Source organism: Pelodiscus sinensis, chromosome 17 (genome assembly GCF_049634645.1).
Source record: "Pelodiscus sinensis isolate JC-2024 chromosome 17, ASM4963464v1, whole genome shotgun sequence".
Classification (NCBI taxonomy): Eukaryota; Metazoa; Chordata; order Testudines; family Trionychidae; genus Pelodiscus; species Pelodiscus sinensis.
In genome coordinates, this window is record NC_134727.1 from 3113492 (window position 1) to 3141076 (window position 27585).

Below are 27585 nucleotides of genomic sequence, written 5' to 3' on the forward strand. Positions count from 1 at the left end.
AGGTGCTTCGTCCACTAGCCACAACACCAAAGTGCTTGTATTGCTGCTACACAAATAAATACCAGCCAGAAGCTCTGTGTGAGCCCACAGCAAGCCATTGTGCACTTTTTATTGCTGTCCTCCACTCCGAGAAGAGAGTCCCCCGACCAGAATGCTGCCAAGTTTCCTTTGCATTCAGTAAACGATGTCTCATATCCTTTGAAACCGTAATGGGCAAACCCAGAATTCCATGGCGCGGACTCTCTTGTGGATTCCGTCTGTTTCCTTCGATTATTTAACAGGAAGTTCCGAAAGAATCAACCCTGGCCAGCACATTTCTCCTCGCCCCTCTTTCCCTCCCAGTATGGACAGCGCAGGCTGGGCAGGCACAAGTGACCGAGAAGATGCTGGCGCTGAACGTCCCTCTGCTTGTGTGGATATTTGGCTGCATGTGTTCTCTAGGTAAGGCCACTACCTCCCACTGCAGAGGGGAGGGGGGGATTTTAGAAAGAGGGATTTTAGCTCCTGTTTAGGAGAAATGTCCGGCTTCTCAGAGGTGCCCAGTCCCCAGCAGATCCAACTGAAAAGCTGAGAATTTGCTTATGTGCTTACACTGGGAGATCAGCGTGTTAGAAATCGGGGCATGTTCACTCCGCTGAAGTTTATTTCAGAGGGTTCACATTAAAAGAAACTCCTGTCTTGTGATAACGAAGGGGCTGTGTATGTGGCATGGAGGGGCTTGGGGGTTTTTAAGTAATTGATGCGTGCTGCGGCAGAGACATAGAATGACTAGAGCTACTGTGTTTTGAAATGGGCAAGGTATTATTGTCCTGCAAAGCATTTTGCCTCTGGACTGATTCCCTAATCATTTCTCATAGCTGTTAATAGAGATGATGTACAGCTGCAGACAAGACACTGACATTAGAACATGATTTACCATCTTTATCCAAAGAAAGTCCTGTCAGCAGATAGAGATTAGTTAATAGTTCAGCTTTTCACTACACGTTCACACATGCTGCTTGATGTGAGGCGGGGCAAGTGTTAATTCCATAGCCAGAGATTCGTGTTTTCGAATCTGGCCTGTGGTGTCCCCCTTTGTTCTAGGCACGCCGGGTGTGGGTGGTATCGGCCGAGCAGGGAATAGCCCTGTTTCTGTATTCCATGCCGGCAGAAGGGGCTGCAAAGTTACTCGCTGCTGTTTCTAGAACAGATGACTGCAAAGACAATACCTAGTCCTGCATGTCGGGCTGGAAGGTTTGGATTGTAGGATTAAGTCCTAGGAAGAGTTGCCTAGAGGTAGAGGCCTGGCGATGGGGGAATAACAGGATTTGCAGAAAGCAGAGAATAAATCTGTGCTTGTCAAAGAATAACACTCTGGACTCTTCAGTTGCTACCTGCTCCGTTAGTTCCTAGGAGCAAGTGCCTAGGCATTTGCAATGGTATCCAAACAGTGACTGGCCCAATTCGTCCCAAAGTAGCACCGCTGACTTCAGTGGAGGAAGGCATTTTGCCCACTCGGGAACGAGAGAGGGATTTTAACAGACTCGGATGGGCTCCTTAGGATGCTAGGAAGCTTTTTAGCAGTTGTGGACAATTGGTCTCTCGGTAACAATGGCAGTTACGGCTCAGAATTCTCTCTTGGGACCTGACAGACCTGCCACGTCATCCGGCTCCAGTCTGGCCTTTAAACTCAAATCCAGCTGCCTCTTTACTCCTCTCCAGCAGGCTTGTACTACCCCCCTTGGACGTATCCACCACATCAACCGCTGTTGTGGGGAGGCAATCTTGCCTAATGGGTAGGGCCCTGGATTGTCAGAACAACTGGGTTCTAGTCCTGCGACCTTAGGCACTTGTGTGTTTCCTTTGCCATCCAACTTGTACGCTCGTTTTAGGGGCTCATTTACAGCTTGTGGTCCGCGGGAGACCATTTAACATGCTGGCGTATTTTGTCTCGTTAGCGTGGCGCTGACATGGCAGTCCAGGATGTCGCAATTCTGGCTTGTCTGTTTTGCTTCAGAGCAAATTCCTATGCTGCACCTTATTTTGGTGCCCTAGCGTAGCACCGACAGGCAGAACCGAACCAGGGACCTCTGGAGCCTGGTGCATAAGCCGCTACTGACAAAGCTCAGAGCCAGCTGGCGCTTGGCTAAGGCCAGGGAGCGGACTTGTTCTCTGTCTGTAAGTGGCTCAGTGCCACTCTCTGGGCCAGCGCACCACACCCAGGAGGCGTGTGGGTTACACGAGCAGCTGGGGCTGTCGGAGGCGTAGCGCAGAGGGCAGGGGGAAAACTGCGGTGCCGCCTGTCGCACATCATTTTCCGGGGGTAGCTGGGGTCTGGTTTTGGAACAGCGATCCCGCGGAAGAGCTGTGTGGGCCGGGCAGGCTGGGAATGCCCTGGGCTCAGCGTGTCCCGAGATACAGAACTACCGTCCTGGGGGACGTGGAAGAAGAGCAGGGAAAATCTCTTCGCCGTGGCACGTGGTTGATGGTGGCCAGTGCTCCCAAGGAAAAACAGAGTCTCCCCTCCCTCCATTGCATGGGCCCTTGCAAAGTGGGCTGGGCCGCCTGCGAGCAATCTGGTGCTGGCTAAGGAAGTAGCGGGGGGGAGGGGAGGAGCTGCAGTGCCTACGAGTAGGGGTGTGGCTCCCCTTCTCGCGATTCCTGCTCATTCTCACTGCGCGAGGGTGGGGATAAGCCCAGCTGAGGCACAGCGCAGCCATGCCAAGTAGGTGCCCCCCAGGTTCAGCATCTTGGCACTTGGCCCGGTGATGGGCTGCCCGGGATCTCGCTGGCCAGGCTGGTTTTTAATGGATTTGTCAGTTACCCCAAAAAAATCATTGACTGGCCTTCGGAGCACAGGGCGCCGAGACGGCGCCTGCCCTCTGCTGTGTTCCCACTTCCCAGTGTTACGTGAGAACAGATCAGCCCCGTGCACAAGGTGGCAGTTCCCTGCCCGCCAACATGCCAGGGCACTAGGCAGGCGTGTGAGTGGGTCTGAGTCGCCCAAGAGCAGGAAGCACCCAACGCTCTCCATCTTCTTGGTACGTGTGCGCTCTAGAGGTGGCTGATGGAGCACCGGGGCTCCTGGAGTTGCCCTGTGGTCGTGGCTGGGTTGGCACCAATTTTGTTGCCTTTCAAAGGTGGTCACTCTAGCAACTCCGCTGCTAGTCATATCCAGCGCCGACAGCTTGTGCAAGTAAGTGTGCAATCGCACAAGGGGAGTCACAGCCGTGCTCACAGTGCACACGTGGCTCTGGTCCTGAGCTCACTGCACTGCCAAGGGGAAACAGAGTCAGATCCCAGGTCTTGCTCCACAAAGCTGCTGCTGAGCCTTTTCCACCTGCCTCTCTGCGTTATTCCCTGGCCACCCTCATGACCCACAGGCCTTGAACCCAGGTCCCCAGGAGCAACCACGCTGCAACCCTCCGCCTAGCAACTGCTCACACAGGGTTTGAGGCTCCACCCCTGATGCCCCATTGGCAGAGTCCCAGAGCAGCTGATTGGACCGCTGGCTCTACTTAAGCTAGCAACAGACAGAGGAGGCTGGGATTCAGCGTGGTTTGCACTGCATAACATGGGGCTCCTGCTCCCCCCACTTGACTTCCCGGCCCCCTGACCTAGCCTGGCTCCAGACCTCTGACTTATGGCTCTGATCTCTGCTTTGTTTCCAGTCTCTGACCCCCAGTATCCCAGCTCAGTTCGAGTCTAGTTACTGACTTCTGGTTCTGCTATCCAGTCCCTGGCTTCTGACCTCCTGGTATCCTGAACCCTCCTGCGAACTCCAGCTCCAACCACTCTGTCTGCCTGCCCACAGGACAGCCACCCCTTTTGCCAACCCAGCAAGACCTGTGCTCCTTGGCCAAAAAAGCCCAGCCAGTCTGGAGGAGGAGGAAGGGGGCGGGTGCATACCAGGAGGGTCCCAGGAGAGCCATATGCCAAAAGGGCTTGCTCACGATGCAGAACTTCCTGAGCTAGCCTAGCTGTGTTACATGCTCCACGTTCCTCTGAGGGGCCGAGGGGGCTTCTGCGAACAGTTAGCGATGACCAGGGGGCCATGCGTCCCGGCATCGTGAGTCAGCAACAGGTGCCCTTAGGGGAAATGGTGCCAGTAGGTGAACACCAGGACGTCTCGGCTTCCAACGTGGATCTTTGCTGGAGCCCTGAGCCGGGAGAGGGGCCGGGCTCTGTCCACCGTAAGCAAGTGGCCTCGCTGCCGACACTCAGACTCGGGTGACCCAACCGCTAAGAATTACTGGCTTCAAACCATGCAAGAGCCTGGCTGGGACAAGCTTAGCGCACCTGCTGCTGGCTTGGTGAGATGAACCGGCCCCCCTTTGGGTCCCTGGGCAGAGGCTGCCAGCTATCCCATGCTGGCTGTGCTTTGAGGGCACTTCTGGAGAAAGTACGGTGCTGACAAAGGGGTTAAATCCAGCCTCCTGGCTGAGCACCACAGGCCTGTGACACTGTTCATGGTCAAGGATGATGTGGGGCAGGAGGGTGTATTTGCACCGAAGATGTAGGAAATGGGTTCTTTGGGGATTAGAGCCAGCCGCTGCATGGAGTGCCGGGCCGTCCTGGCCCATGTAGCAGAGAAGAAAGAGGCACGTTCCAATGTCACCGCAAGAATTCCCTGCCAAGCTTGCTCCAAGTCTGGCAGTGTGCAGGCTGGGAGGCTGGTCCAGGCCCATCTTGGCAAGAAACAAGCGTGGTTTGCAGAGATCTGGGCAGAATTCCCTGTAAGCCAGGCGCGTGGGCGGCCACTCAGGAGAGAGTCAAATACCACCCAGCTGATTAGCAGAGCGCACACAACTAGGTTTATGTTTCTACCAGTGGTGCACATTTGCACAAGCCTTGGTGCACATTGAACAAAATTATTCTGCACATGGGTGGAAAAGATTAGAGGGAACATTGGACTAGATTAGAGGGAACTCTACCATTGCACGTGAATCACAGAGGTGGACTGGGGCACGCCACAGGCTGCTGGGGGGTGTCATCGAGAGGCGCAAAGGTCCTCTGGTGACAGGAGACATTTTACATCACTGCCTTGGAGGTCTGTGCCTAAAGCTAGCAGCTGTGACTTGCAGGCCCCATAACCAGACTAGTTAGCCACACTCCTGTCAGGGGTGGACAGACCCATTCTACCCCGGGCACTAAGGGGTTAACGGGCAGGAGCGCCTTGTCCTCAGCTGGGCTGATTGCAGGGCCAGCCACAGCCCAGGGGCTAAGTGCAGGGCCAGCCGCAGCCCAGGGGCTAAGAGGCTGCAGCTCAGTGGAGGGGGAGGCTGCCAGAGACCCAGGGCACAGAGAGGCGCGGCCCTTGGCAGCAGCCTGGCAGGAAGTCGGATCCCCATGGAGGGAGAATCCGAGACTGTGAGTCTGCAAAGGGCCTATGCGATGGGTTGTGGGTCCCTGGGCTGGAAGCCACAGGAGAGTGTGGGGCAGAGGCTAGGCTCCCCTGCCAGCCCCCAGCAAAGGGGTCAGGACTCGGCAGTGGCCTGCGATTATTGGGTCCTTATTGCCCGGAGGGGGAGAGACTACAATGACCCGGCTGCAGTCATAAGAGGAACCTGCTCTGGCACAGAGCCCAATGATGGGGGTGGAGTGGGGGAAACTGAGGCAGGGTCGTTGATGATAGGCACCTTGGTGAGAGGACCCCGGCTGGCAAGGCCTCTGGGGGCCGGGATTGAACGGTGGGGCTAGCGGGTGGAACTTTGCATGAGCCGCGGGTGCGCTGGTGTTTGGCTTCCCATGGGCAGGAAGTGCCAGGAAGCAATAGGGCAGGGCAGCAACAACAGAGCCGTGTGCGGCCCCTCCCCGTAAGCGCTGTACGGGAGCCTGAGGGGAGCTCACAGTGAAAGCCTTTGTCTTGCTGAGACGGAACAGGACACTAGTAACCTGGGTGACCGGACAGGCGCCCTGCTCACACATGCCTTTGCTCTGGTCCCGTGCAGGGGGTTAGCCACAGTCCTGCCACACTCCTTAGTGCAGGCATGACTCCCAAAATGGGGGGGACAGAACCCCTCACCCCCTCAGCTTGCCCTGCACCCCTATGGCGTGGCACAGTGGCTGTGCCGTCTCAGAGCTGCCTGGCCTGGGGCGCTTCCCCTCCTAGAGCGCCTGAGGGGGTGTCAGTGTGGGCCCCGCCTGGCCCTTAGGGCTGTATCCCCCCCTTACTCCTTAGCACTTCTACAGCTCAATAGCCACAGGGATCGGCTGCCATTTTGTTCTCAGAGCTGCTGCTGCAGGTTACAGAGGAAACCCACCCTGTGCTCTCTCCTGGAGACGGGACTTTGGTTCTTTCTCGTTTGCCTCTGCCTGGCACAGCAGAGAAGACTGAGGGGGGACATGAGAGCCGTTTTCAGGTATCTAAAAGGGTGTCATACGGAGGAGGTAGAAAACTTGTTCATCTTGGCCTCTGGGGATAGGACAAGAAGCAATGGGCTTAAACTGTAGCAAGGGAGGTTCAGGTTGGATGTTAGGAAAAAGTTCCTGCCTCTCAGGGTGGTCAAACACTGGAATAAGTTGCCCAGGGAGGTTGTGGAATCCCCATCTGTGGAGAGATTGAAGAGCGGGTTAGATCAATGTCTATCAGGGATGGTCTAGATGGTATTTGGTCCTGCCATGGGGGCAGGGGACTGGACTCGATGACTCCCGAGGTCCCTGCCAGTCCTAGTATTCTGTGATTCTGTGATTTCCCCATCCTGGGCGCTAGGGGCCGGGGCAAAGAGATGTACCATGTTCCGAGGGAATGGTGTCAGAACCCTGCCCCACCAGGGTTCGGCGCTGGACGGGGGGCGTGCCGGGGGTTTCTGGTCCCAGCCAGAAGGCTTTCCTCAGCCTATTGCACGCCAGCCTGGCTAGCAGCAGCTCCTTCCCCGGGCCCCAGCCAGACAGACCCAAGCGGCCATAGAGCGGAGAGGGGCAGGCCCGAGAGCGCCGCTGCCATGGCAACCCAGAGCCAGCTCGCCGCGTGTGCTCAGGAAACTGGCCGCGCTAGCAGGGCGGGGGGGTCGCCTGGCAGCAGCCGGGGAGCGAGCGGCTTCCCGGCGCAGGCCTGTGGTGCTCGGACGGCTGGCGGTGCTGAGGACTGTTGGCGCGGGGGCGGACAAACGCTCGCCAGGCCCCTCCTTCACTGCTAGCTGCTTCGCTGATGCTCTGCCCCGGATTCGCCAGATCCCGGCCCCGGCTGGCCCGTCCCACGCACGCCGCTTCCCGGCATTGCTTGGCGTTGCTCGCTGCTCCCTTCTCAGAGCCAAATGGCTTTGCCCTGCCCTCCCACAGAACGCTAACCCGGCCCGAGCCGCGAGAGAGCAGCCCCCGGGAGGGTGGACACAGGCGAGCCGGCCCTCAGCCAGGAGCATGGAGCTGTGGTTAAAGCTCTTGATTGGGACGCGGGCGTAGGGGGCTCAATTCTAGCCTCTGCTGCAAACCTTCCACGTGACCTGTGGTGACTCACTTTGTCTAGGTCATAGCCAGGGCTGGCCACAACATTTTGGTACCTGAGGCGGGGAGCTGAAATGACGCCCCCATGCCCTCTCGCTTGGGCCAAAACTTTGCAAGGTCTCAATTCTGCCTCCTTCCCGTTCCGCTCCTCTCATGGGGCTGTTCCGCTACCTACCCCAATAAAGGAGAACTAACAGCAGCAGACACAATTTTCTACACTCTGGGTCCTAGTGGTGCCCCCCCCCTCACAATCTGGCACCTGAGGTGGCCGCCTCAGTTTGCCTCATGGTAAGGCCAGCCCTGGTCATAGCCCCCATCTAGGAAATGGGGAACGGGGTGCCTCTCTTCCACCCATGTTCTGTCTTGGCTGTTAGATGGCAGACTGCTCTGAGCAAATTTTCCTCTTGCTATGTGCATGGAAGGGTCCGCGACCGGGCACTAGTCCAGTCCCCCGCCCTGAGGCAGGACCAAGGACCATCTAAATAAGAGCATCCCTGCCAGGGGTCCGTCTAACCTGCCCTTTCATATCTCCAGTGATGGAGATTCCAAAGCCTGCCCAAGGCCCTACCCCTTTCATGCTCACCAGAGTTTTTTGGGGAAGGCAATCCCTTTCTTTGCCTGGCTTACTCACCATGCCCGCACCGTGGAGCTGTGTGCAATCCCCGACCCTCAACAATGTATACATTGTTCATAAACGCCAAACCCTATGGCCCCCAGAGCTACGGAATGTGACTGGAGTATGTCACAGCAGAAACTACACAGATTACCCATCCGATTACATCTACCTGTCACTTCAGCGAGATACCAGATATTCCTTTATTGCCATCGTAAACTGTTCTTCTTTGTTGCTGGGCGCTGTTTAATCCTGCTGTGTTTCACCCGAGGAGTGGCTGCATGGCAGCGTTTTTGAAAATTGGGTCACTTATTAAGTGACTAATGAATTTAGAAGGCTGCCGTTAGGCTCGCAGTTAGGAAAAGCTTGGCCAAAGCGCTTTGAAAAACTGAGACAAAAGGTCAAAGAATGAGGTGATGATCGTGATTCCACTGGCTTCTTTGGACACACGTGTTCTCCACCTGATAAAACCCAAAGGGGGCGTGGAGAGGACCACCAGAAGGTCCCACCGGCTCTGTAGCTACCATGTAGAGAGCAGAGTGGGAGCTCCCTGCACATCTGGAAAGGAAGGTTTTCACCCCACAGCCAAACAGGCTGCTTCCATGACAGTCCAATGACGTAACACCCTCCATGTCCTCCAACCTCTCCCGCTGCACAGATCCGAGATCTGAGCCTGTTCATGAGTAAAAGAATTCCCCTCCCTGAGGAATCCAGCAACCTGCTAGCCCACGTCACTGAGCAGAGTCCATCTGAGGCCTAATTCAGAGCCCAGTGAAATACTGAATCTGAACCCCAGCTGTTGATTACGTCGCTGCTGCTGCTGACTGTAACCCTCTTAAAAGAGATCAAGCGTCTCTCCTTATGCTGCAGCTGGGAAAGCCGCCTGAGAGCAAACACTCTCGAAACAGCTGACGTTCCAAAAATAAAAGCCGACTGAGGATCCCTCAAACCCACCAACTCCTGGTTTTAATGGATATGTCTTGCTGTCTACAGAATGAAGTCAAAGAAGAAATCCCACAAATAGAATCTCAAATTCTCCTGCTCTCCCACCCTTGGGGAATTAAAAAAGTTCTCTCTAAGGGAGGGAGGTGACATGTACCCCTAGCCCTGGGGGGAGCCGGGGTTGGCGGTAGCAGGCCTTTCCTGTTACAGCAAGGCCAGAGCAAAATTTCCTGTCATGAATCACTCAGCAGCCTCCCAGCCCCCACACATCACTCCAGGCTCAAGAACAGGTTATGGGTCTGCCCTTAAATTCAGGGGCAAGTCATAGGAACGGCTCCGATGGGAATCGTAATTGCAGCCCTACCGGAGGTGGCCTGCCTTTTGCTGTTACGGGTTTGTATTTCAGCAGCGCCTGGGGCCGTTGTCGGGGATGGGACCCCGGTGTGTTGGACAGGCCCTCTACAGACAAACAACACATTCTTCAGCGAGTGGAGTTCGCCCCGCCCCACGCCCCGACATACCACACACAAGTTCTTTGTCACCGTCGTTCCCCTCCATGCACACGAGGACTCCCCGCTTGGCGAGCTTGGAGCCATGCCTGGAGGGTTGGCATTTCCTTTGTACACACCCTTTGTGGCTGTGCTCCTGCTCTGTGGCTTCAGCTGCCCTTCGCTTCCTCCCCAGCTCTGGGCTTAGCAGTCTCTCTTGGGGCAGATCCATTCAAGATGGAATTGAAAGCTTAGCTCCGGTGCAGACACGGCTTTCGTTGTGACAGGGAATGCTGGGTAATAAAGAGATCTTGAACCTAGGGGAGGAAGGCTAAACAAACAAGGGCTTGTAACCTGGGGCAGGAAGGGGTGCTGGGGATTGGGTGCAAACTCCATACCTTTCATTCCCCTGTGAAACCCACACACCTGGGCTATGTCTACACTCGCGGCTTCTTGCGCGAGTAATATGCAAACGAGGCTAAGTGTGGAATATCGCCGAGCCTCATTTGCATACCTAATGAGCCACCATTTTTTTCAGAAGAGGCTCTTGAGCCAGATGGAGCAACTACACTGCTCCTTCTTGCGCAAGCCGTTACACCTATTACTCGACAGGAAGAACGGCATTGCGCAAGAGGGTTTTTCTTGCGCAAGAAGGGGCAGTGTCGACGCTCCTTCTGGAGCAAGAGCCTCTTCTGAAAAAAATGGTGGCTCATTAGGTATGCAAATGAGGCTCGGCAATATTCCACGCTTAGCATTATTTGCATATTACTCCTGCAAGAAGCCGCGAGTGTAGCCATAGCCCTAGTGTGGTTACTGGGCAATTCAAGTGGTACCTAGACCACAGCAACAGTCAAGATCAAGAGACCTCTACAGCTTAGGCTGGGAGCCAGCTGGCTTTTAGCTCGGAGGGTAGAGGCTCCTAGATCTCTGCTTCAGAGGTCCCAGGTTCAAATCCGCCTAGTGGTGGTTACACCTGCAGGGGCCATGTGTGGCTTTGAATGCTGCGAGCCTGAAGGGGGAGGGGTACTTTGTGCACTGCGTGGCCTGCAAACAGGAAGCTCCCATTGGCTGGTTTTGGGTCAGTGGGAGCTGTGAGATTATGCTGGGGGCGAAGCAGCATGTACCACCCCCCTCCCTCTGGGCTCACAGTGTTCAGAGAGCTGCTCTGAGCAGCAGGCAGGGAGCCTGGTGGAGGCTCCCGTGGGCTGCATTCAGCCCCCAGGTCATGTTTTTCTCGCCCCTGATCTCATGGCTTGGGGTAGCCATCGCAGTCACCTTCCCCTTTCTTTTGTTCACTAGGAGGCAGCGTCCTCCTCTTCCCTCCCCCCACTTCCTCATTCCCACGTCTCCAATGTCTGGGCTTAACTCTTGAAGGCTTCTGTTCAAGTGAGCTGAAAGTCAGATGCATCGATTGCCAGCTCGGAAGCTGGTTCTTTCCAAAGAACATTAAGCCCTGGCGAAGCTGGCTTGGCGTGACCAGGTGTAAACTGCAGCTACTGTAGAGATTCCAAGTGCTTGGAATGATGGGCATGCTGTACATTTTTGGCTTCATCTACAAAGCAAATGCAGTGTTACAGGCAGTTAGTCCTCCAGGCAAGGTGACCGGACGGTGCCCTGCCTGTTTGGGAAAGTGATAGTGTGGGGAAAGAAGAACTCTATATTTTTGGGAGGGGGAAACTTTTGTGGAACATTTGCAGTGGAGTATCGTTAGGCTATTTACACCCCCCCATGCTTAGGCCATGACTATCCCCTGATGCTTGCTAACAGGGGCGGGAGAGATGGCAGCACAGGGGCTGTTGTCAGGGCAGACGAAAACTTTGCAGAAGCCTGGGTTCAGGGACAGGATGGGATTTCCTGTCCACACCCAGCCCAGTGTCCATGGCTTCATTGCTCCCCGGCATGAGCTGCTCATGGGATCAGGGCAGGCCCTGCTGGGGCACAGCTCCCTTCCCATGCAGATGGGCAAGGCATACCCTGGTGCGGAAGGGGAGCGGCTGGAGCTTTGATGCCACCTCCAGTGGCCGGGCAGAGTTGTGCTGCTGGGGAGCAGATCTGAATCTGTGGAAGGCACAGCCAGGGCCAGATGAATGGACAAGCAAACGAGGCATGTGCCTACCGCCCAGGTTCTTGGGACGCCTACATGTAGAAAACGTATTTATTTGCCCACAGAGACCCTCATTCCCCTGCATGAATGGCGCTGCGATCTTGTGAGGCCGCTCACATTTGGCCGAGGGTTCACTCACGCAAGGGAGGGAAGTTCTTTCCATTCACGTGCAAACTGGTTCCCGGTGGATGATCACGCCCAGCTGTGATCCCCTTTGCGTCTCCCAACCCTGCCAAGGAGAGAGCAGGGGGCTGGGTAAAGAGATCACTTCCTCCTCCAACAGGGAGGGGTCCAGGATGGGGGTGGGGGAATCTGCTTGGGTGCAGCGATGGGTTAATCCTGCCCAAGGGAGTGGGCTAGTTTAGATCACTTCTCTGCGGGCAAGGGGAGAACCTGACAATGAGATCTAAGCCTCCAGAACAATTTCAGCCAGATTCTGCATTTACACTGCTGTCCAAGAAAGCAGAGCGACTCCCGAGTCATTCCCCAGAAGTCATTCCTGCCAGTGGAATCAATCCAGATTTACACAGAACCTGGCTTTAAAAATAAACCGACGAATAAAGAGTGTTCCTCATAATACACAGCCTGACTGATCTTTATCACTGGGCGGTCATCGAGTTCTGGTAGAACTTCCTGCAGTGGGATTATGCCCAGGAGGAGTCTGGCCCGTTCTTTCACATACCTTGGTGCTGCGGGGCATTTCTGGCTGAGCTGGCGGGATTAGGTCGGTCCCTTTGGTGTCTGGTGGAACCCGGCGGTTTGTAAGTTCCTTTGGCACTCTACTGACTTTGCATTCTAGTGAGTATCCGTTTGGGTATTGGTGTGTAGGGCATGCGCTGCCAACGAGCTGTCTCTGCCGTTATGATGTTTCTGTGCCGGAGCTTTTTGACTAGCAATAATGAGAATGGCTGCAATTGTACACGATACTCAGGAAGGGTTTTAATAGAATAGATTGAAAAAAAAATGATTCCAGCTAATGGGTAACGTGCACTTTCTTTGAAACCAGGTCAGTGAGAAGGCAGTGTACATCTGGGGTCATGCGTGGCTGGTGGGAGAGGCCAAGTAGTGGTTTACACGGTTCGCAAGATACACAGCGCACGTACCAGCACTGCCCCAGACCGAGGGGTGTGGTTTTGACACATCGGTGAATAAGTGTTCTTGGGTATGTCACCCAGGGAGAGTCTAGTGGGGGTAAAGCGCATGGGCATGTGGGTGGAGCGTGTTCCTGAGTCCGTCACCAGCTGACTGGTCTTCTATAAAAATGATCCTGTCTGTGAGGGAAGGGCCCGCTCCTGTGGGATCACCCGTCTGAAATGCTTCGCCACCGTGCATTTCAGCGGCAGCTGTTCAGCAGATCACAGCACCATTCAGCAGCCATGTGGAACACTGAGGAAGGGCCCTGGGCCTGGTTCAGGGCCCAGAAGCAAGGGAGACTGGCAGAATGCAATTCCCCATCACTTGTGGTGGGACATGATCAGCAGGTGCTGGAGCCAGCCTCAGGGGCAGGTCTCCGGCCAAAAAGAGGGGCCCTGCAGCAGCACAGGGGAGCCCCGGGCTAGGCACAGCCTCAGATAAATGCCACCTACTAAGCCACTGCTCACACTGGCGTGAAACTCCCTGAAGGTAACAGACGTGAGGATCCGTTCCTCTAGCCCTGCATAGGGGCGGGGGGGGGGGGGGGGGGGGATGAGAGGTTGGGCCAGAGGGGACACGGTGCGAGTGTGTCTGCAGCACATTTTAGGTCCAAAGACAGTGGTGGGGAAGCAGCTGTAAGTTAGAGCAGCCCCAGGGGCAACTCTGATCTCGGACTGGGTCACAGCAGGTGCTACCACCTCCCGCTCCTTTTGGGCTGCACCTTTTCCAATGCCCCTTCCTTTTCCTCCATTCATCTCTGCATGAGCAACTACACGCATCCCCACCCCTAGAACTGTACAGCCGCAGGATGGGCAGAACCCGGCCAGTGACAGCTAGTGCATGGAGCGAGGACAGGGCAGTGAGGGCAGCCATCTCAGTGGCGACTGTCTGATTTACAGGCTAAAATAGCTGTCTAGGATTAAAGGGTCCCACACACTCCGAGGCCGAGCCCGCACAGACATGCACACACAGGGGGCATCTCTACAAACCCTCCAGTAAGCCAAAGAATTCATGACGATCCAATAATTAGCCACTCGTAACAGTTTGCACCTCATTCTCTTTGTAAATTGCACGGCAAACGCCCATTGTAACATACCCCGGGCACAGCAATGCTGAACTCTGGCACAGTGTTTCCCTGTCCCTCGCTCCAGGGCACATCACAAAAGCTGGTCAGTATCGTTCTGTTTGGAAGCTGGGCAAACAGAGGTGAGGAGAGATGATGTGAGCAGCCCAAGGTCATCCAGTGAGTCAGTGGCGGGAAAGAAGCCAGGTTTCCTGACTCTCTGTCTGAGGCCCTACCCCATTAATTGAACTGAAACGCAAAGTGGGGGAGGTGGAAAAGATTTCCTGAGGCATCTACTCTCTCCAGCACTATCGCAAGATCATCCCTTATATGAAGTCCAGGGAGTTTTCCTTAATGCATAAACGTAATAAGAAAAATGGCCCTTTGTGTGACTCCACCCTCATCCAGCTCAGGCTCAGGCATGGCCTCTTTATTTAAACAACAACAAACACCTTGTACTGGAAAGAGTTGTAAGGTCAGGCTGTGTCTCACCCAAATAAAACAACACTTTAAAGTTGTGGCACTTTAAAAGACTAACAGATTGACAACTCACTTCCTCGGGTGCGGAAGAGAAAAAGACAGGAAGAGAGACGAGGACAAAAACAAGACAGAGATGGGACTGTGACGTCAGTGCTAATTAAATCAGAATGGATGTGGCTCATCTCCGCCCGTGGTGAGAAGGCGAGGGTACCTGGATGTGTTTGTTTAGAGCTGGTTCAGGGTGTCAAATTTGCACGTGAAATCCAGCTCGGCAGTTTCTCTCGGCAGTCTACCTTTGCCGGGTTTCTGTCTGAGAATGACACCTTGCAAGTCCAAAACGGTGTGTCCAGAGAGGTTAAAGTGCTCCCCACAGCCTTTGGCATGTTGGCATGTTGTGTGTTGGCTTTCAATGTCTGATTGGTGTCCAGTTATTCTTCTGCATAAAGACAAAGTCCCGGTGTGTGCGCTGTATATGGCAGAGGGGCGTTGCTGGCCCATGATGGCCTATATTACATTAGTAGATGTGCAGGTGAAGGAGCCTTTGATGGTACCGCTGATGTGGTTAGGTCCTGTGAGGGTGTCACTCGGGTAGCCAGACTTGGCAATGGGGGTTGTCGCAGGGATCAGTCCTGGTTATTGTTTCTGTTGTGGGGTGTGAAGTTGGTGGTGAGTCATTCTGCAGCATAACTCCCTCTTACCAGATCCCTCCCTTTCTATTTTATGAGAAACAATCAAATTCCAGGCACATCCCATTGTCCTGGCACAACTAAACCCTGCCCTGGCTTTAAGTAACGAGAAGAGGGAGCTGCCTACTGAATTTGATGGTCTAGCTCAGTGGTTCTCAAACCTTTTGGGCTCCGGAGCCCTTTACATGCGTAAAAATATATACGGAGCCCCAGCGGTCCACTGATTGTATGTGTTTGACCTATCGATGTTTCCAGTTTGTCAACCTCGCAGAACCCCTGGGATGTCCAGTGCTCCGCGGAGCACAGTTTGAGAAACACGGATCTAGCTCTTACTGTTTAGGAATTCTTGAACACACGGACTCACAGAAGGCTGGACGGACAGACAGACAGACAGACAGACAGACGCACTAAGATTTATTAGTCACGTGAAAGCTGCAATTCTCACGTAATCACAAATGTTGGGGGAGCTGGAGCTTGAATAAAACAGCAAATGCCTATTGGAGAGGCCAGGCGCTCCAGGGAACCCCAATGATTCCTGTTAACATTGTTAGTTAATTATTCTTGGTTCTGAACTCCCATATTCTGGGCATTGTGGAAGGTCAGTTCTTAGGAAGCCGGCAGGCACATGACCAGCTCCTGCCCTCCGTTCCTTCTCTTAGGGCTGTTCTCATTCCTGCTCCAACCCGCTGGACCAATGGCAGTAATGTGGTTTGCACAGCGACAATGCAAGAACACAGTGTCAGCTGCTCACTTGTCAGGCTGCTCCTTGGCTTCCAGCCCCGGGAGCTGAGCTGCGTGGGAGGAGAGGCCCAGCAGTTTCATTCCATAACTGCTTCGTCCAGGGAATTACAGTCATTCATTTGCCTGGAGGCCTAAAAAATGCGACCTTTGTAAGGGATTGTTATCATTCCTGCTGTATCTTCCCCTCCTCTTTTGTGCGGGTGTGCACAGGCCTGCGCACAAGGGCTGGATAACACCCCCGAGATGGGCTCCCTGGGTGCGTGATCACCACCACGCAGGGTGCGCACAGTATGCGTGCGCACGCACTGTGTGCACAACCACAGCAGCACTAGGGGACATGCGCGAGCCCAGCTCCTGTGTTGTCATGAGGCAGATGCAACCGGGGGCTCTGTCTCTTGGCACCTGCAAAGCCGTTTTCACCCCGTATTGAAGCCCTGACCTGCCTGGGTGCAAACTCTCTGGGCCTGGGGCCTGTTTGAGCTGGGATTACATGCATTGAGCCTGCTGTGCACGGGACTGCCTGGGGCAGTAGGACCCTAGGGATTGCTTCGCCTGCAGGATCTGCTGCTCTTCGAGCTGTATGTGTCTGCTCCCTCCATCGTCTTCTGCTTCTCTGGTGGGAGGCCGGGTTGTGCCTAGAGAAAAGGGGCGGGAAAGTCAGGACCCGTTGGGTGCTCGTCCGACATTCCAGCAGCAGCAGGTCCCTGGCTATGGCTGTGCAAAGCAGCTGTAACCTCGGTCACCCCCAGGCTGAGCGGAGGAAGGGGGCACGGCTAAGGGTGACAGGAGGCAGTGCTGCTCCACTGCCTCCCATGTGCAGCGCTGCCCCAGGAACTAGACTTACGCCCCAGCAGAAATCTGGGGGAGGAGGGAGGAACAGACGAGAGTGACACCCTCCATCAGGATCGGGACGGGCGAGATATTTCCGGTTGCAGCTGCTTCTCCACCCCTGATCCGCAGCATGCCCAGGGGCAGGCGCCTGGGGGTGGATTTGGAGAGACCTGCCGCAAATGGAGGCAGAATGGCCTGAGGGGCTCTGCCAAAAGAATCCCTCTCCCTGGCAGCCTGAAGGAAAACGCCAGCCTCTGGTTTCCTGGACAAGCTGCCTTCTCTCTTCCAGAGGCAGAGCCTAGCACTGCATCTCCCGGCTGTCCAAGAGCTCAGCCCCTCTCAGAACAGCCGCTGCGCTGAAATCAGCTGCGAGTGTGAAATTCACCCCCTGTCCATGGGCCAGGCCTGTGGGGGGAGGACTGGCTTCCAGCCCAGCCTTTGGGGAGCTGAGATCTGCAGCTTTGGAGCCCTAGATATCTGACCCCAGTGCTCAACAGCATCGGGTCCCGACTGAACACGGCCCCTGCACACGTGTGTTAACTGTGGCCGTGGCTCTAAAGCCGGTTCCAACAGCCTTTCTCCGCCAAGCGGGACCAGTGGGCAGTCGCTGCTTATTGCACCATGCAAACCACTGGAAAGGACGCACAGAACAATGAAAGACCGGCAGAAAATAAAGTTACCCTGGGGGGCTGGGGGCAACTGATCCCAGCCCACCTCTTCCTGCCCCTGCCCCACCTCTTTCTGCCCCTGCTTCACCCCCCACCCTGCCTCATCTTGCCCCTGCTCCCCCCGCCCCACCTCTTCCTGCCCTTGCTGCACTCCCTGTCCCGCCACTTCCTGCCCCTGCTCCACCCCACCCCAGCTGCCCCAAAGAGCTCCCCGACATTACATATGATGAACCAGCTGGTGGATAAAAACCCCTAACCCCTGGGGAGGAGAAGGGGCGCACATGGGCAGTAGGTGAACGCAGGGCTGGGGGAGGCACACCCTTCCTGCCCAATAACTCCTGCTAACATCACAGGCACCCTGGTCCCTCAAGCAAAACCGGAAGCGGTTTCCTCAAGCAGCTCTTTCTAACAGACCACCCATAACTCTCAGGAGGCCGGAGGGCTTCAAGAGAAGGGCACTGCCTTGAGGGGAGCTGTTTCGGAATGAGCACGGCGTGATGAGAGCGACTTAAAAATAACCCTACGTTCATTCCACAGAGGCTACGAATGGGTTGACTTCAGCAACACTAATTACGCCGTCAACATCCAGGCCCGCACGGCAGATGGCAGAAAGCCCTCCCTCTGCCCCAGCTGAGGGGAAACCAACTGCTGGCGGTAAGTGCCTGCCGTGTTCCTAGCACGGTACCGCGCGCTTCATTGCAGTGACGGCACACACAGGGCATGTCTGCGCTGCGGGGTAAGACTGGCCCAGGTGGGCGGATCCGGCCCAGCCTTCATCTAGTCGGCATCGAGATGCAGTCGGGTTGCTGACCTGTGCTGTGCTGTCTGCACGGTTACTGTGTACCTGTGCTAGCTAGAGTCAAGCTACCCCCGGGAGGCCTACAAGCTCACCTTCCCTAGCAGGGACAGATACACTGAGCGTCAGATTGTGCACCCCATGCTCCTGTCCTGTCAGCGGGCGCCTTTTTGTACAACGGATGCCAGGGAGGCAGGGGAAGTGAAGGCCAGACTGTTGCATGCCCAGTGCTTTTGGGGATACAGGCTCTAAGCACTCACCAGCTGTGGCAGGGAAGCTGCTCCAGCCTGGCTGTGGCAGGGCTCCTTCAGCCCAGCCAAGCCGGAGCAGTCCCCCGACCCGCCCTTTAATCGGCTAAAGATTAACCAGTTAACCAATGAAATGGGATTTTACTTCCCTACCACAAGTCCCTCTGCCTCTCTGTGCCGGCTGTGAAGCGGGAGGGTGTGAGCGTTCGCTCAGTCATGTGGCTCTTTGGGGCACAGAAGTGCAACTTACAGTCCCACTCCTGCTCCCCTGGAGGCCAAGGGAAGTTTGCGTGGACTTCACCAGGAGCCGCTCAGTCTCTCTCTGCAGTCAGGCTAAACAGCGCCGTGGGCGAACGGCGGCACTGGCCCCGGAATCGCGTCCTTCCCAGATTCTGAGGGGAAAGCAAGCCGTTCGGTAAAACTGCCTTTTCCACAGGTGCTTCAGAACAACTTCCCTCTACAGCCTCCACCTCAGACCGGAGCACCAGCCCAGCCCTCCCCGACCCTGCCCCGACTGAGGAGAAATCTGCCCTGACAATGGCAGCCTTTGGTAAGGGCCAGGCTTTCGGGGGCGCGGAGGTGGAGCTTGGGGATGTCGTTGGCCTCTCCCCAAGTCTGCTAGCCACCTTTGGAGTCACAGGTTCAAAGCCTGGAGGAGCACATCAGCTGGCTCATCAGCTTTCCTTCTCGGTGTGTGTGACCCATGGAAACAAACAAAATGGCTTTGCATCACTAGGACACGCAACCTAGGTGAAACCCCCAGCCTGTGGCCTTCTGCCTGTCCCCAGCCTGAATACCAAGCAGCTGCCTGTTCTCGCTGAGAGCCTGATTGGACCATCCCTCCTAGCCTTGTGCTTAATCCTGTCCACTCGTGTCAGTTAACTCCCTGTTTGCCTTATGCCACGCACAAGATGGGGTAAAGAGGTGCTGTAGATCATCCCCAAAATAATGGAAATGATAATGATCCACCTTAAGATGCTTTTCAATTGGCCTCCCCCTCCTGCCCAAAGATAAGTGTCCAATGACAAGTGAACATGGATTCGGTAGCCTCCATTGACCCACACTAGGAAAAGAGCGAAAAGCATCTGCTTCTTTATCGTGTAAAGTAGGAGAATCCTGGCTCATGAGCAGTGTTCCCTGTAAGCTGTGCGTTTGTGCGGCCCCTCGGGAGAAATTCAGATGCCACCCAGCTGATTTTAGCAGAGCATCCATAGCTAGATATTGTTTTTGTTTGTTTATCCTAGTGGTGCACATTTGCACATGCCTCAGTGCACATAAAATTATTCCACACATGGAGGGAAAAAATCCACACATGGATGGAAAAGATTACAGGGAACATTGCTCCTGAGTGGCTGAAAAGTCATGTGTTGACTCAATAAATTTCATTTGTTTATGTCCACAGAGGTAAGCACTCGGGAATCTGGAGCAGTATTGACCAATTGGATCACGTGTGCCAATGAACACATTCTGATTTACCACAGACTGTTGTTGTTTGTCAGCCAGATGTCCTGTTCAGATTTAGGGTTGGCATCTCAGGGGCCGATGACTGATTATTCAGGGTCTCTAAATATTGTCTCCACTTTAAAAACAAACATTCCAAAGCTTTTAGGAATTTATGGAGATACTGAAGAGATTTCCAAATAGTCTGGACTGGAACTATTGGCCTATATTCTTTACTGCTGTAATTCCAGTGACTTCAACCAAGTAGAATTATACTAGGGGCATGGCTGCACTTACTGGAGATCGGCCCTGCAGTGATCAACCCTCACAGGAGTCAATTTAACAGGTCTAGTGAAGACCCGCTAAATCAACCACCGATCACTCTCTTGTTGACTCTGGTACTCCACTGGATCAAAAAGCACAAGGGAAGTCAGTGGGAGAGTTTCTCCCATCGACCCTCCAGCAGAAGAGACCCTGCAGTAACTTGACCTATGGTAGGGCGATTCCTGCTGTGATATTCACACAGCTGGAGTTGTGTTAATTAGGTCAACTTTGCTTTGTAGTGTAGACCTGCCCCAGGAGCTAACTCAGCCTTTTGAATTAAAGGTTAATTGAAAATCAAGATACATTGTCCTTTGAGGACAATACCAGCTAAAACAAAAGAGCAAGAGGTTTCTCATTCTAGTCAGTATCACCTCTCTGGCCAATACACTTCGATATTCATTACAACAGAAATAGAAATCTGCTTCATGTTTTTCCTTGGGGACACAATCAAAACCTTGTAGAAGTCAACACAGCTAACTCATTGACTTTCAGGAGGAGTCAGACTGGGCTCCGTTACGTTATCATTGACTAATTATTCCTTTCTCCATTCCTCAGGTGTCATCAGCTTCATAGTCATTTTGGTAGTTGTTGTTATCATCCTGGTCAGCGTGGTCAGTCTGAGATTCAAGTGTACTCGTGCCAAAGATACAGAAGGTATTTGTATGGGCTTGTGTGGTTACAGGCATTCCAGCAGGGCCACAAGTGGATTGTGTATGGAGATAAAGGGTGTTTCTGGTCCAGATCCCTGTTTTCAGTCACAGATGGACTTCAGAACTGGGCCCATGTAATTGTAGTATAAAAATTCTTTGTAGGCTGAAACATGTGATGTTTGGTCTCATCCTGCAATTATCTTCTCCTTTACGCCTACTAATTAGCAAAAAACTTGATCTGCCTACTTTGACTAGAGGGGGAGGGAATGAGTTTAAGATGCTTTTATTAAAAACAGCTTTGTCTTGTGCAGTGGCGAATAGTCATTGTTGCCTATGTAAATAAAACAATGCAGTGTGAACATATAGGCTATGTCTACACTAGAGCCTCTTGAACAAACAATATGCAAATGAGGCAAAGCGTGGAATATCGCCATGCCTCATTTGCATAATTAATGAGGCGCCGTTTTTGTGCAAGAGGCTTTTGTGCAAAAAGGAGCCGTCTACACGGCTCCGTTTTTGCGCAAAACCCTCCTCCTGTGCAAGAGCCGTTCTTCTGCATTTTTTTCAGGAAGAACAGCTCTTGCGCAAAAGTCTCTTGCACAAAAACGGAGTCTCATTAATTTTGAATGATGTACGGCGATATTCCACGCTTCGCCTCATTTGCATAGTATTTGTGCAAAATGCGCGCAGTCTAGACATAGCCATAGTGAAAGACCAAGTTCTAACCCCACACACAAGGGACAGAGATAAGCCTGCTGGCGCTGTCTCGATGCAATTGGCTACGTCTCCCGGGTTTCAGCTTCTCGCTCCACACCGCATTAGCATTGCATTCCCATGTTTGCACGGAAAGTGTAGTAAGATTTCCAGGTGATGCCTATGTTGCAGCTCAAGCAAGCAGTGCCCAGTAGGGGGCAAAGCTGCTCCAGTACTGACACAATACTTGATCAGTAGCTTCAGAGGGGTAGCCAGGTTAGTCTGCAACGGAAAAACTTAAAAAACAACAAATATCAGCACCTTGAAGACTAACAAAACATGCAGATGGGATCCTGAGCTTTCGTGGGCACAGCCCACTTCTTCAGATGAATGTTTGCCAAAAGGCTTAACCGAAACAAGCAACGCAAACATCAGCTCACTCAGTTGTAGACCGTGAGGTTGGAGACGTTTTTTCTAACTGGGCTGAAATACCTGACAGAGGCTTTAACATTCCATTGATTGACTCGTGTGGTGGTCAGTGGCATTCGGAATAAATCTCACTTTGCTCAGTCATAGAATTCCACACAGCACCAACTTTTTTTCCCCTCCTTCCAACAGATAAACAGAAACCGGGGAGCTCCGTGGTGTCTGAAAGGTAAGGCTGCTAGGGAATCGCAGCTTTCTGCAACACCCATGATGAAGGAGCCGACATTGGCACAATTTATTTGTAGCGCTGTTGTGCCTATTAGCATCATAGAACACTGACAACTGAAAGGGACCGTGAGAGATCAAGTCCAGGCCCCTGCCTTCATGGCAGGAGCAAGCATCATTCTAGCTCATCCCTGATAGATGTCTGTCCAACCTGCTCTTCAATATCGCCAGTGATGGAGATTCCACAACCTCCCCGGGCAATTTATGCCAGTGTTTAACCACCCTGACAGTTAGGACCCCAATATCCTTTTTTCCAAGACTCATTCTAGCAAGGGAAATGGTTAGCAGGGGACTGTCAGGAGATTTATTTGGAATTGGTGAAAAGTGACACAGAGCCTTGTCCTGCCCCCGTGGAGTTAATGGAAAAGTTAACGGAAAAATACCTATTTGGGTACCTCCTTTCAGAGCTGCATTGAAGCCAATGGGTAGCTCAGAAAAATCCACCTAGTTATATTCCAGTAGCTAACTATGTATTTAGATGCCTACGGTTAGGCCCCCAGATTTGAAAATGTCTTTGGTGAGACAGAAGTGGGCCCAAAGACTGGGGGTACATCTAGACTACATGCCTCTGTCGCCAGAGGCATGTAGATTAGGCTACCCGACATAGGAAAATGAAGCGGCGATTTAAATAATCGCCGCTTCATTTAAATTTACATGGCTGCCGCGCTGAGCCGACAAACAGCTAATCAGCAGCTGTTTGTCGGCTCAGCGCGATAGTTTGGACGCGCGGGTGTCGACATCAAAGGTATTTGACGATCACCCAGGTAAACCTCATCCCAGGAGATTTACCTGGGTGGTCGACAAATACCTTTGATGTCAACACCCGCGCATCCAGACTATCGCGCTGAGCCAACAAACAGCTGATCAGCTGTTTGTCGGCTCAGCGCGGCAGCCATGTAAATTTAAATGAAGCGGCGATTATTTAAATCGCCGCTTCATTTTCCTATGTCGGGTAGCCTAATCTACATGTCTCTGGCGACAGAGGCATGTATTCTAGACGTACCCTAGGTTTTGTATAACAACCCAGCCCCCCATTACCACAGTAGCTGAGCACCTTGCACTCTTTAGTGTATTTATTCCCACTTTACAAATGAGTGATTGGGAGGCTAAGGGTCATGCCCAAGGTTACACAGAAAGTCTGTGGCAGGGAATTATTAACTCAGGTTTCCCCAGTCATAGGCTAGAGCCCCAACCACTGGACCACCCTTCTCTAGTCTGACAATCCAATACGAGTCAGCAGAGGAACGGTAAAGGACACCTCTGCTGGACTCGCTATTTTCATGCTCCTCCACTACATGGACTATAGTGATACCCCTGATGCTCCTCCCATTTTAAAACAATATGTTCCTGGTGTTCTTTGAACAACCAGGCCCTGGAGGCTGAACTCTGTGTAGCCCCCGGAACAGGACGCAGCATGAGCAAGTCAGTGCACGACTCCCCAGGCCTAGCAATGTGTTCAACCACGATGCTGAAGGACCACGTGGGGAAAGGGCAATTCAGGCTCCATCCGTTCATTGTGTCCTTGGCCTCTTCACTGAGTTTGCCCAAACCGGTGCTACCTGTGCCGAGAGTTTTGTTCCGTGCACATTTATCTACTGAGGAACTGGTGTGAAACCACAACTCGTTCCCAGAGACCGACAAGGACATGCCGCATGAGAAGATCTTTCATTTGTACTGGCAGAGATGGGTCCAAACCAGAACGATTCCAAGTTCAGATCCAAATTTCATAGTCAGTCACTCACTGACCCAGCTGGCTCCATTAATCCAGAAGCCATAACTAGGGGGAGAGCAAGAGCCAGATTTGAATTCTACAGCTTGGGCTTCTCTCTGGTAGTGGATTAGAAATGAACCAGTAAACAAGAGAGGAAAAACGCCAGCATCTAGTTCTAGTCCACTGAAGTCATCATCCGTTTCCCTAGCTGGGTCTGATTGTGCTGGGAAGCCCTCTCTCCTCTGACAGTTGCCTTAGTTTCCCAAAGACCGTAATTGACCTGCACCTTCTCTTGTTCCGTAGTTGCTCTGCAGCGACAGCTAAGAAGAGCAGCGTCACCCTGATCTCCATGAAGGACTTGAGCATGAACAACAGTGCAACTTACCCCACTTCGGAAAAGGTTTTTCTTTCTAGCCTCTCCTTGTAAAGAGCTGCTGGGGATGTCATTTCTCTCCCGAGGGGGAAGATCCTTTTGTTTTCTTCGTCCGCTGGAAAAGTGGTAATAAGCAGGTCCATGCCCACATGCAGAGGTCTGCGTTGCTACACACCAGCAAGGACGAAATTGGCTGCTTATCCAAAACTCACCTGAACTATTTGACCTGTGAAGCCCTGTACTGTCTTTGTGGGTATAAGGGAGGGTTATGTTGCCATCTAGTGGCCAGATGACAACACAACTGGGGGGGACTACCACTAGTCAGGCGAAAAGAGCTCTTCTTCAGCTCAAGAGGGCTGTTTAAGAGATCAGGGATCACTGTTCTCACAGGGGTTGGGATCGGTGCTGGTGTTTCCAGTACATGGTTTCATTCACATTATCTTCCTCCCCAACAACTGGTCCCTCAGCCCTGGTCTACCCTAGGACTTTATTACGAAATAACACCCCCAAGGCTGAATTTATAAGTGGGAGTGTCCACATGAGCAAGGCCGTTATTTCAAAATAACAGACCTGAACAGACCTGAACAGATAACAGATCTGAAATCTGTACTCCTGCCTTTCATTGGGAGTAGCACTAATTCAGAAATAGTTATTGTGAAATAGAGGTAGCGTGGACGCTCCGGGGCTGCTATTCTGAAATAATTACTCCCCAGAGTAATTCAAACTCCCCAGTGTTTCCTGGGGCGCCAAGTCGAGATAGCGCGTCCACATTAACGGAGCCTGCTTCGGACTCATTTTGAGGCTTTCCTGTAGCGTGGACAGTCTAGTTTGAATTTGTGAAATTGGGGGTTAAGTTGAAGTTAGTAATTTCAAAACACTTTCCTAGTGTAGACACGGCCTCACTTCCCCAGGGGGGTTACTATTGGACAACTACTCGAGCATTTGGACTTGGGATTGTTGGACGCCTGCCGAATCCTCGTGTCTTGGTTCTTTTGTAGGTGCTATGAAGACAGTGCTGTGACGGGAGCCATGAGGAAACACAGCTAGCTAATCCGGACTGACTTTCTATTATGGCAGGGGGAGGCTTTCCCTTTGCAAGTTATTACATCCTTTCCAGTGAATGCATGTATCCTAAGGCCGAGCAAAATAACCCTATGGGAGCTATCAGAGTTTTCTCCAGCTGACTTCAGCCTCTTGCAATGTTTGATGTTCTAACTACATTTCTGGTAAGCACAGAACTTTCTGTGTGTTCTAGAAGCTCTAGAGGGAGGAGAGCCAAACAACCCAGTGACAAAGACCACTCCCTTAATGACCCTTTGGCATCCCTGCCAGACAGTCAGTGGTTTGTCCCACAGCTGATCACATTCACAGATGTCCCAGTTCAGCCTTGCACTGAAAGGCATGATCCGAAGGCTACTGAAACCAACAGAAAGACGCCCATTAACTACAGCAAGTGTGAAGCAGGCCTGAAGTCAATGGGCCTTCAGCAAATGCTTACCTGCTTTGCTGAATCGAGGCATAATTGCTGAAAGTCCCTCTCTGTGCCTCCGTTTGCCTGTCTGAAGCAGGAACGATACTTACCTACCTCCCAATGGTGTGGAGAGGCTGCACTGATGAATGCCTGGAAAGCGGTTGGAGATCCATGAAGGAGAGCTGCTGGAGAAGTGCAAAGTATTTTTATTATCTTTACTATGAATTAACCTTCAGCCAGGCAGATCAGCACAGTATGCTCCAGGCAGGGAATACCCATAAGCCTTATCGGATGGCAAATGTGGTCTCTGAGTAGGTGATGCTTCCAACAGGTCTGGGCTCTGATCCTTTCTGAATGGCGACAGAATGAGCCACTTCTGCTCTATTTCAGCAACAGCTGGCAAATAAAATGGTTCAAGTACTTGGAATAACAGAAGTAAAGACTCTTTTTGGCGTGCAGTCTTGTTTTTTCTGCCACTTTGGGGCCTCGCTAACAGTGCCGGCGAGCCACCGGGTGTAAGGCTATGTCTCCATTTAGAGTGCCACAGCAGCATTGCTGCAGCTCCTCCGCTGTAGCGCTTCAACGGTACTTACAACAACCGGAGTTAATAACTGTAGTTAATCCGCCTGCCCGACAGGCGGCACAAGGTAGACAGAAGCATCCTTCTCTCAGCCTCGCACTGGCTTAGGAGTGTGAATTGTTCACATCCCTGAACGACACAGTGGGGTTTCCCATCTTTTTGATGTAGACCCAGTCCTCAGGTAGAGAGACTTTGGCGCATAATCACTGCTCACTGGTGGACAGAAACACCAGCCTGGGACAAACAAACACACACAAAGGTGGAACAGTGACACAAGCAACAGTCCTGGTCCTGACTGACAACTGGCCTTCAAGGTCTAATCCTCTCCAACCTTGCGGGTCTGCTTGCCCCTTAGAGCCTTTGGCTGTAGCCACGGGAGAGGGTGCGTTGGACTCTCTCCTAGACCTTCATTGATGCCCCTCAACTGGGAATCTGACCAATCATTAGCTGCTGTTCAGCTGATCTGCTGCACCTGTCTGTGGGGCTTCCCTCCAGAACAGGGCCCGGTGCTCCTTGGCCCAAAAAGGAACAAGCCACTCCCTTCTTACAGTACTTATACTGCACTTACATAAGAACAGCCACACTGGGTCAGACCAAAGGTCCATCCGGCCCAGTATCCGACAGTGGCCAATGTCAGGTGCCGCAGAGGGAGTGAATAGAACAGGGAACGATCAAGCCATCTCTCTCCTGCCATCCATCTCCACCCTCTGACAAACAGAGGCTAGGAACACCTGGAAACTCCAACGAGACGCTCTGCCTAGGCATTTCTTTAGTGCTCTCCACCGGGATAATGGCCCAGCCAAGGTTCCTGCAGCCACGCCATCAGAAAGGTTCCTGGGTGAGCACCACAGAACCTGGAAGGACCCAGATGCCTAATGCTGCCCTATCTCCGATTTCTCACTGCATGCAACGTGTGCTGCGTGAGTGATGAGGCAGTAGCTTGGGTAGGGCAATGCAGTTGCTCTCACTCAGCTTAGACTAACTCAGGTGTCCAGAACTAGATGTCGTTCCCTCAAGTTTAGTCTGCAGTGAAAACACACACATACTAGCTGAGATTCCCCAGGCTGCCTAGGGGATCTGGACCCCCAGTTCCCATTTGATTGCAATGAGGATTTATCACTCAGATCCTTAGGTAACTTTGAAACTCTTGGGTGCTATATTTTGCAATTGAACATTTTAAAGCCAAATTCCATGTCTGATAACGACATTCCTCTCTGCCCAGCCTACACTCATGACTTGTGCTAATAAACTTAACTTGCTTCATAGTCTGAAGGAACAGACTTTTATAAACGCCTTATTTATATACTGCAAAACGTGCAGATCTCGACTTCCCTTGAGGTGAACGTCAAGTTATATCGACCCTCAAGATAAACACTGATGGCAATGAAAGAAAAATAAATCTCGCTTTCAATGACA

At 52.9% G+C, this 27585-nt stretch overlaps 1 protein-coding gene across 2 annotated transcripts; it reads left to right on the forward strand.

The window, feature by feature from the left end:
* Window positions 1–287: 287 nt before the first annotated feature.
* On the forward strand, window positions 288–27585 carry ECSCR (endothelial cell surface expressed chemotaxis and apoptosis regulator). 2 transcript variants are annotated; one of them, XM_006110351.4, is made up of 7 exons: window positions 288–441; window positions 17710–17826; window positions 18653–18766; window positions 20536–20634; window positions 21942–21978; window positions 24049–24145; window positions 25117–27585. In XM_006110351.4, exons 1-7 carry the CDS (start codon window positions 384–386, stop codon window positions 25123–25125), a joined length of 531 nt encoding a protein of 176 aa, XP_006110413.2. In that variant the 5' UTR covers window positions 288–383; the 3' UTR covers window positions 25126–27585. The 2 variants fall into 2 exon arrangements, with proteins under 2 accessions (XP_006110413.2, XP_075756233.1); XM_075900118.1 differs by lacking the exon at window positions 288–441 and adding an exon at window positions 16111–16251.

Excerpts from the sequence above, each read along its gene's own strand:
- ECSCR (XM_006110351.4), top strand. The coding sequence starts at position 384 with ATGCTGGCGCTGAACGTCCCTCTGCTTGTGTGGATATTTGGCTGCATG. Across the intron at positions 18,767-20,535 it reads CCTGACAATGGCAGCCTTTG|GTGTCATCAGCTTCATAGTC; the intron begins GTAAGGGCCAGG and ends TCCATTCCTCAG. Across the intron at positions 20,635-21,941 it reads TCGTGCCAAAGATACAGAAG|ATAAACAGAAACCGGGGAGC; the intron begins GTATTTGTATGG and ends TCCTTCCAACAG.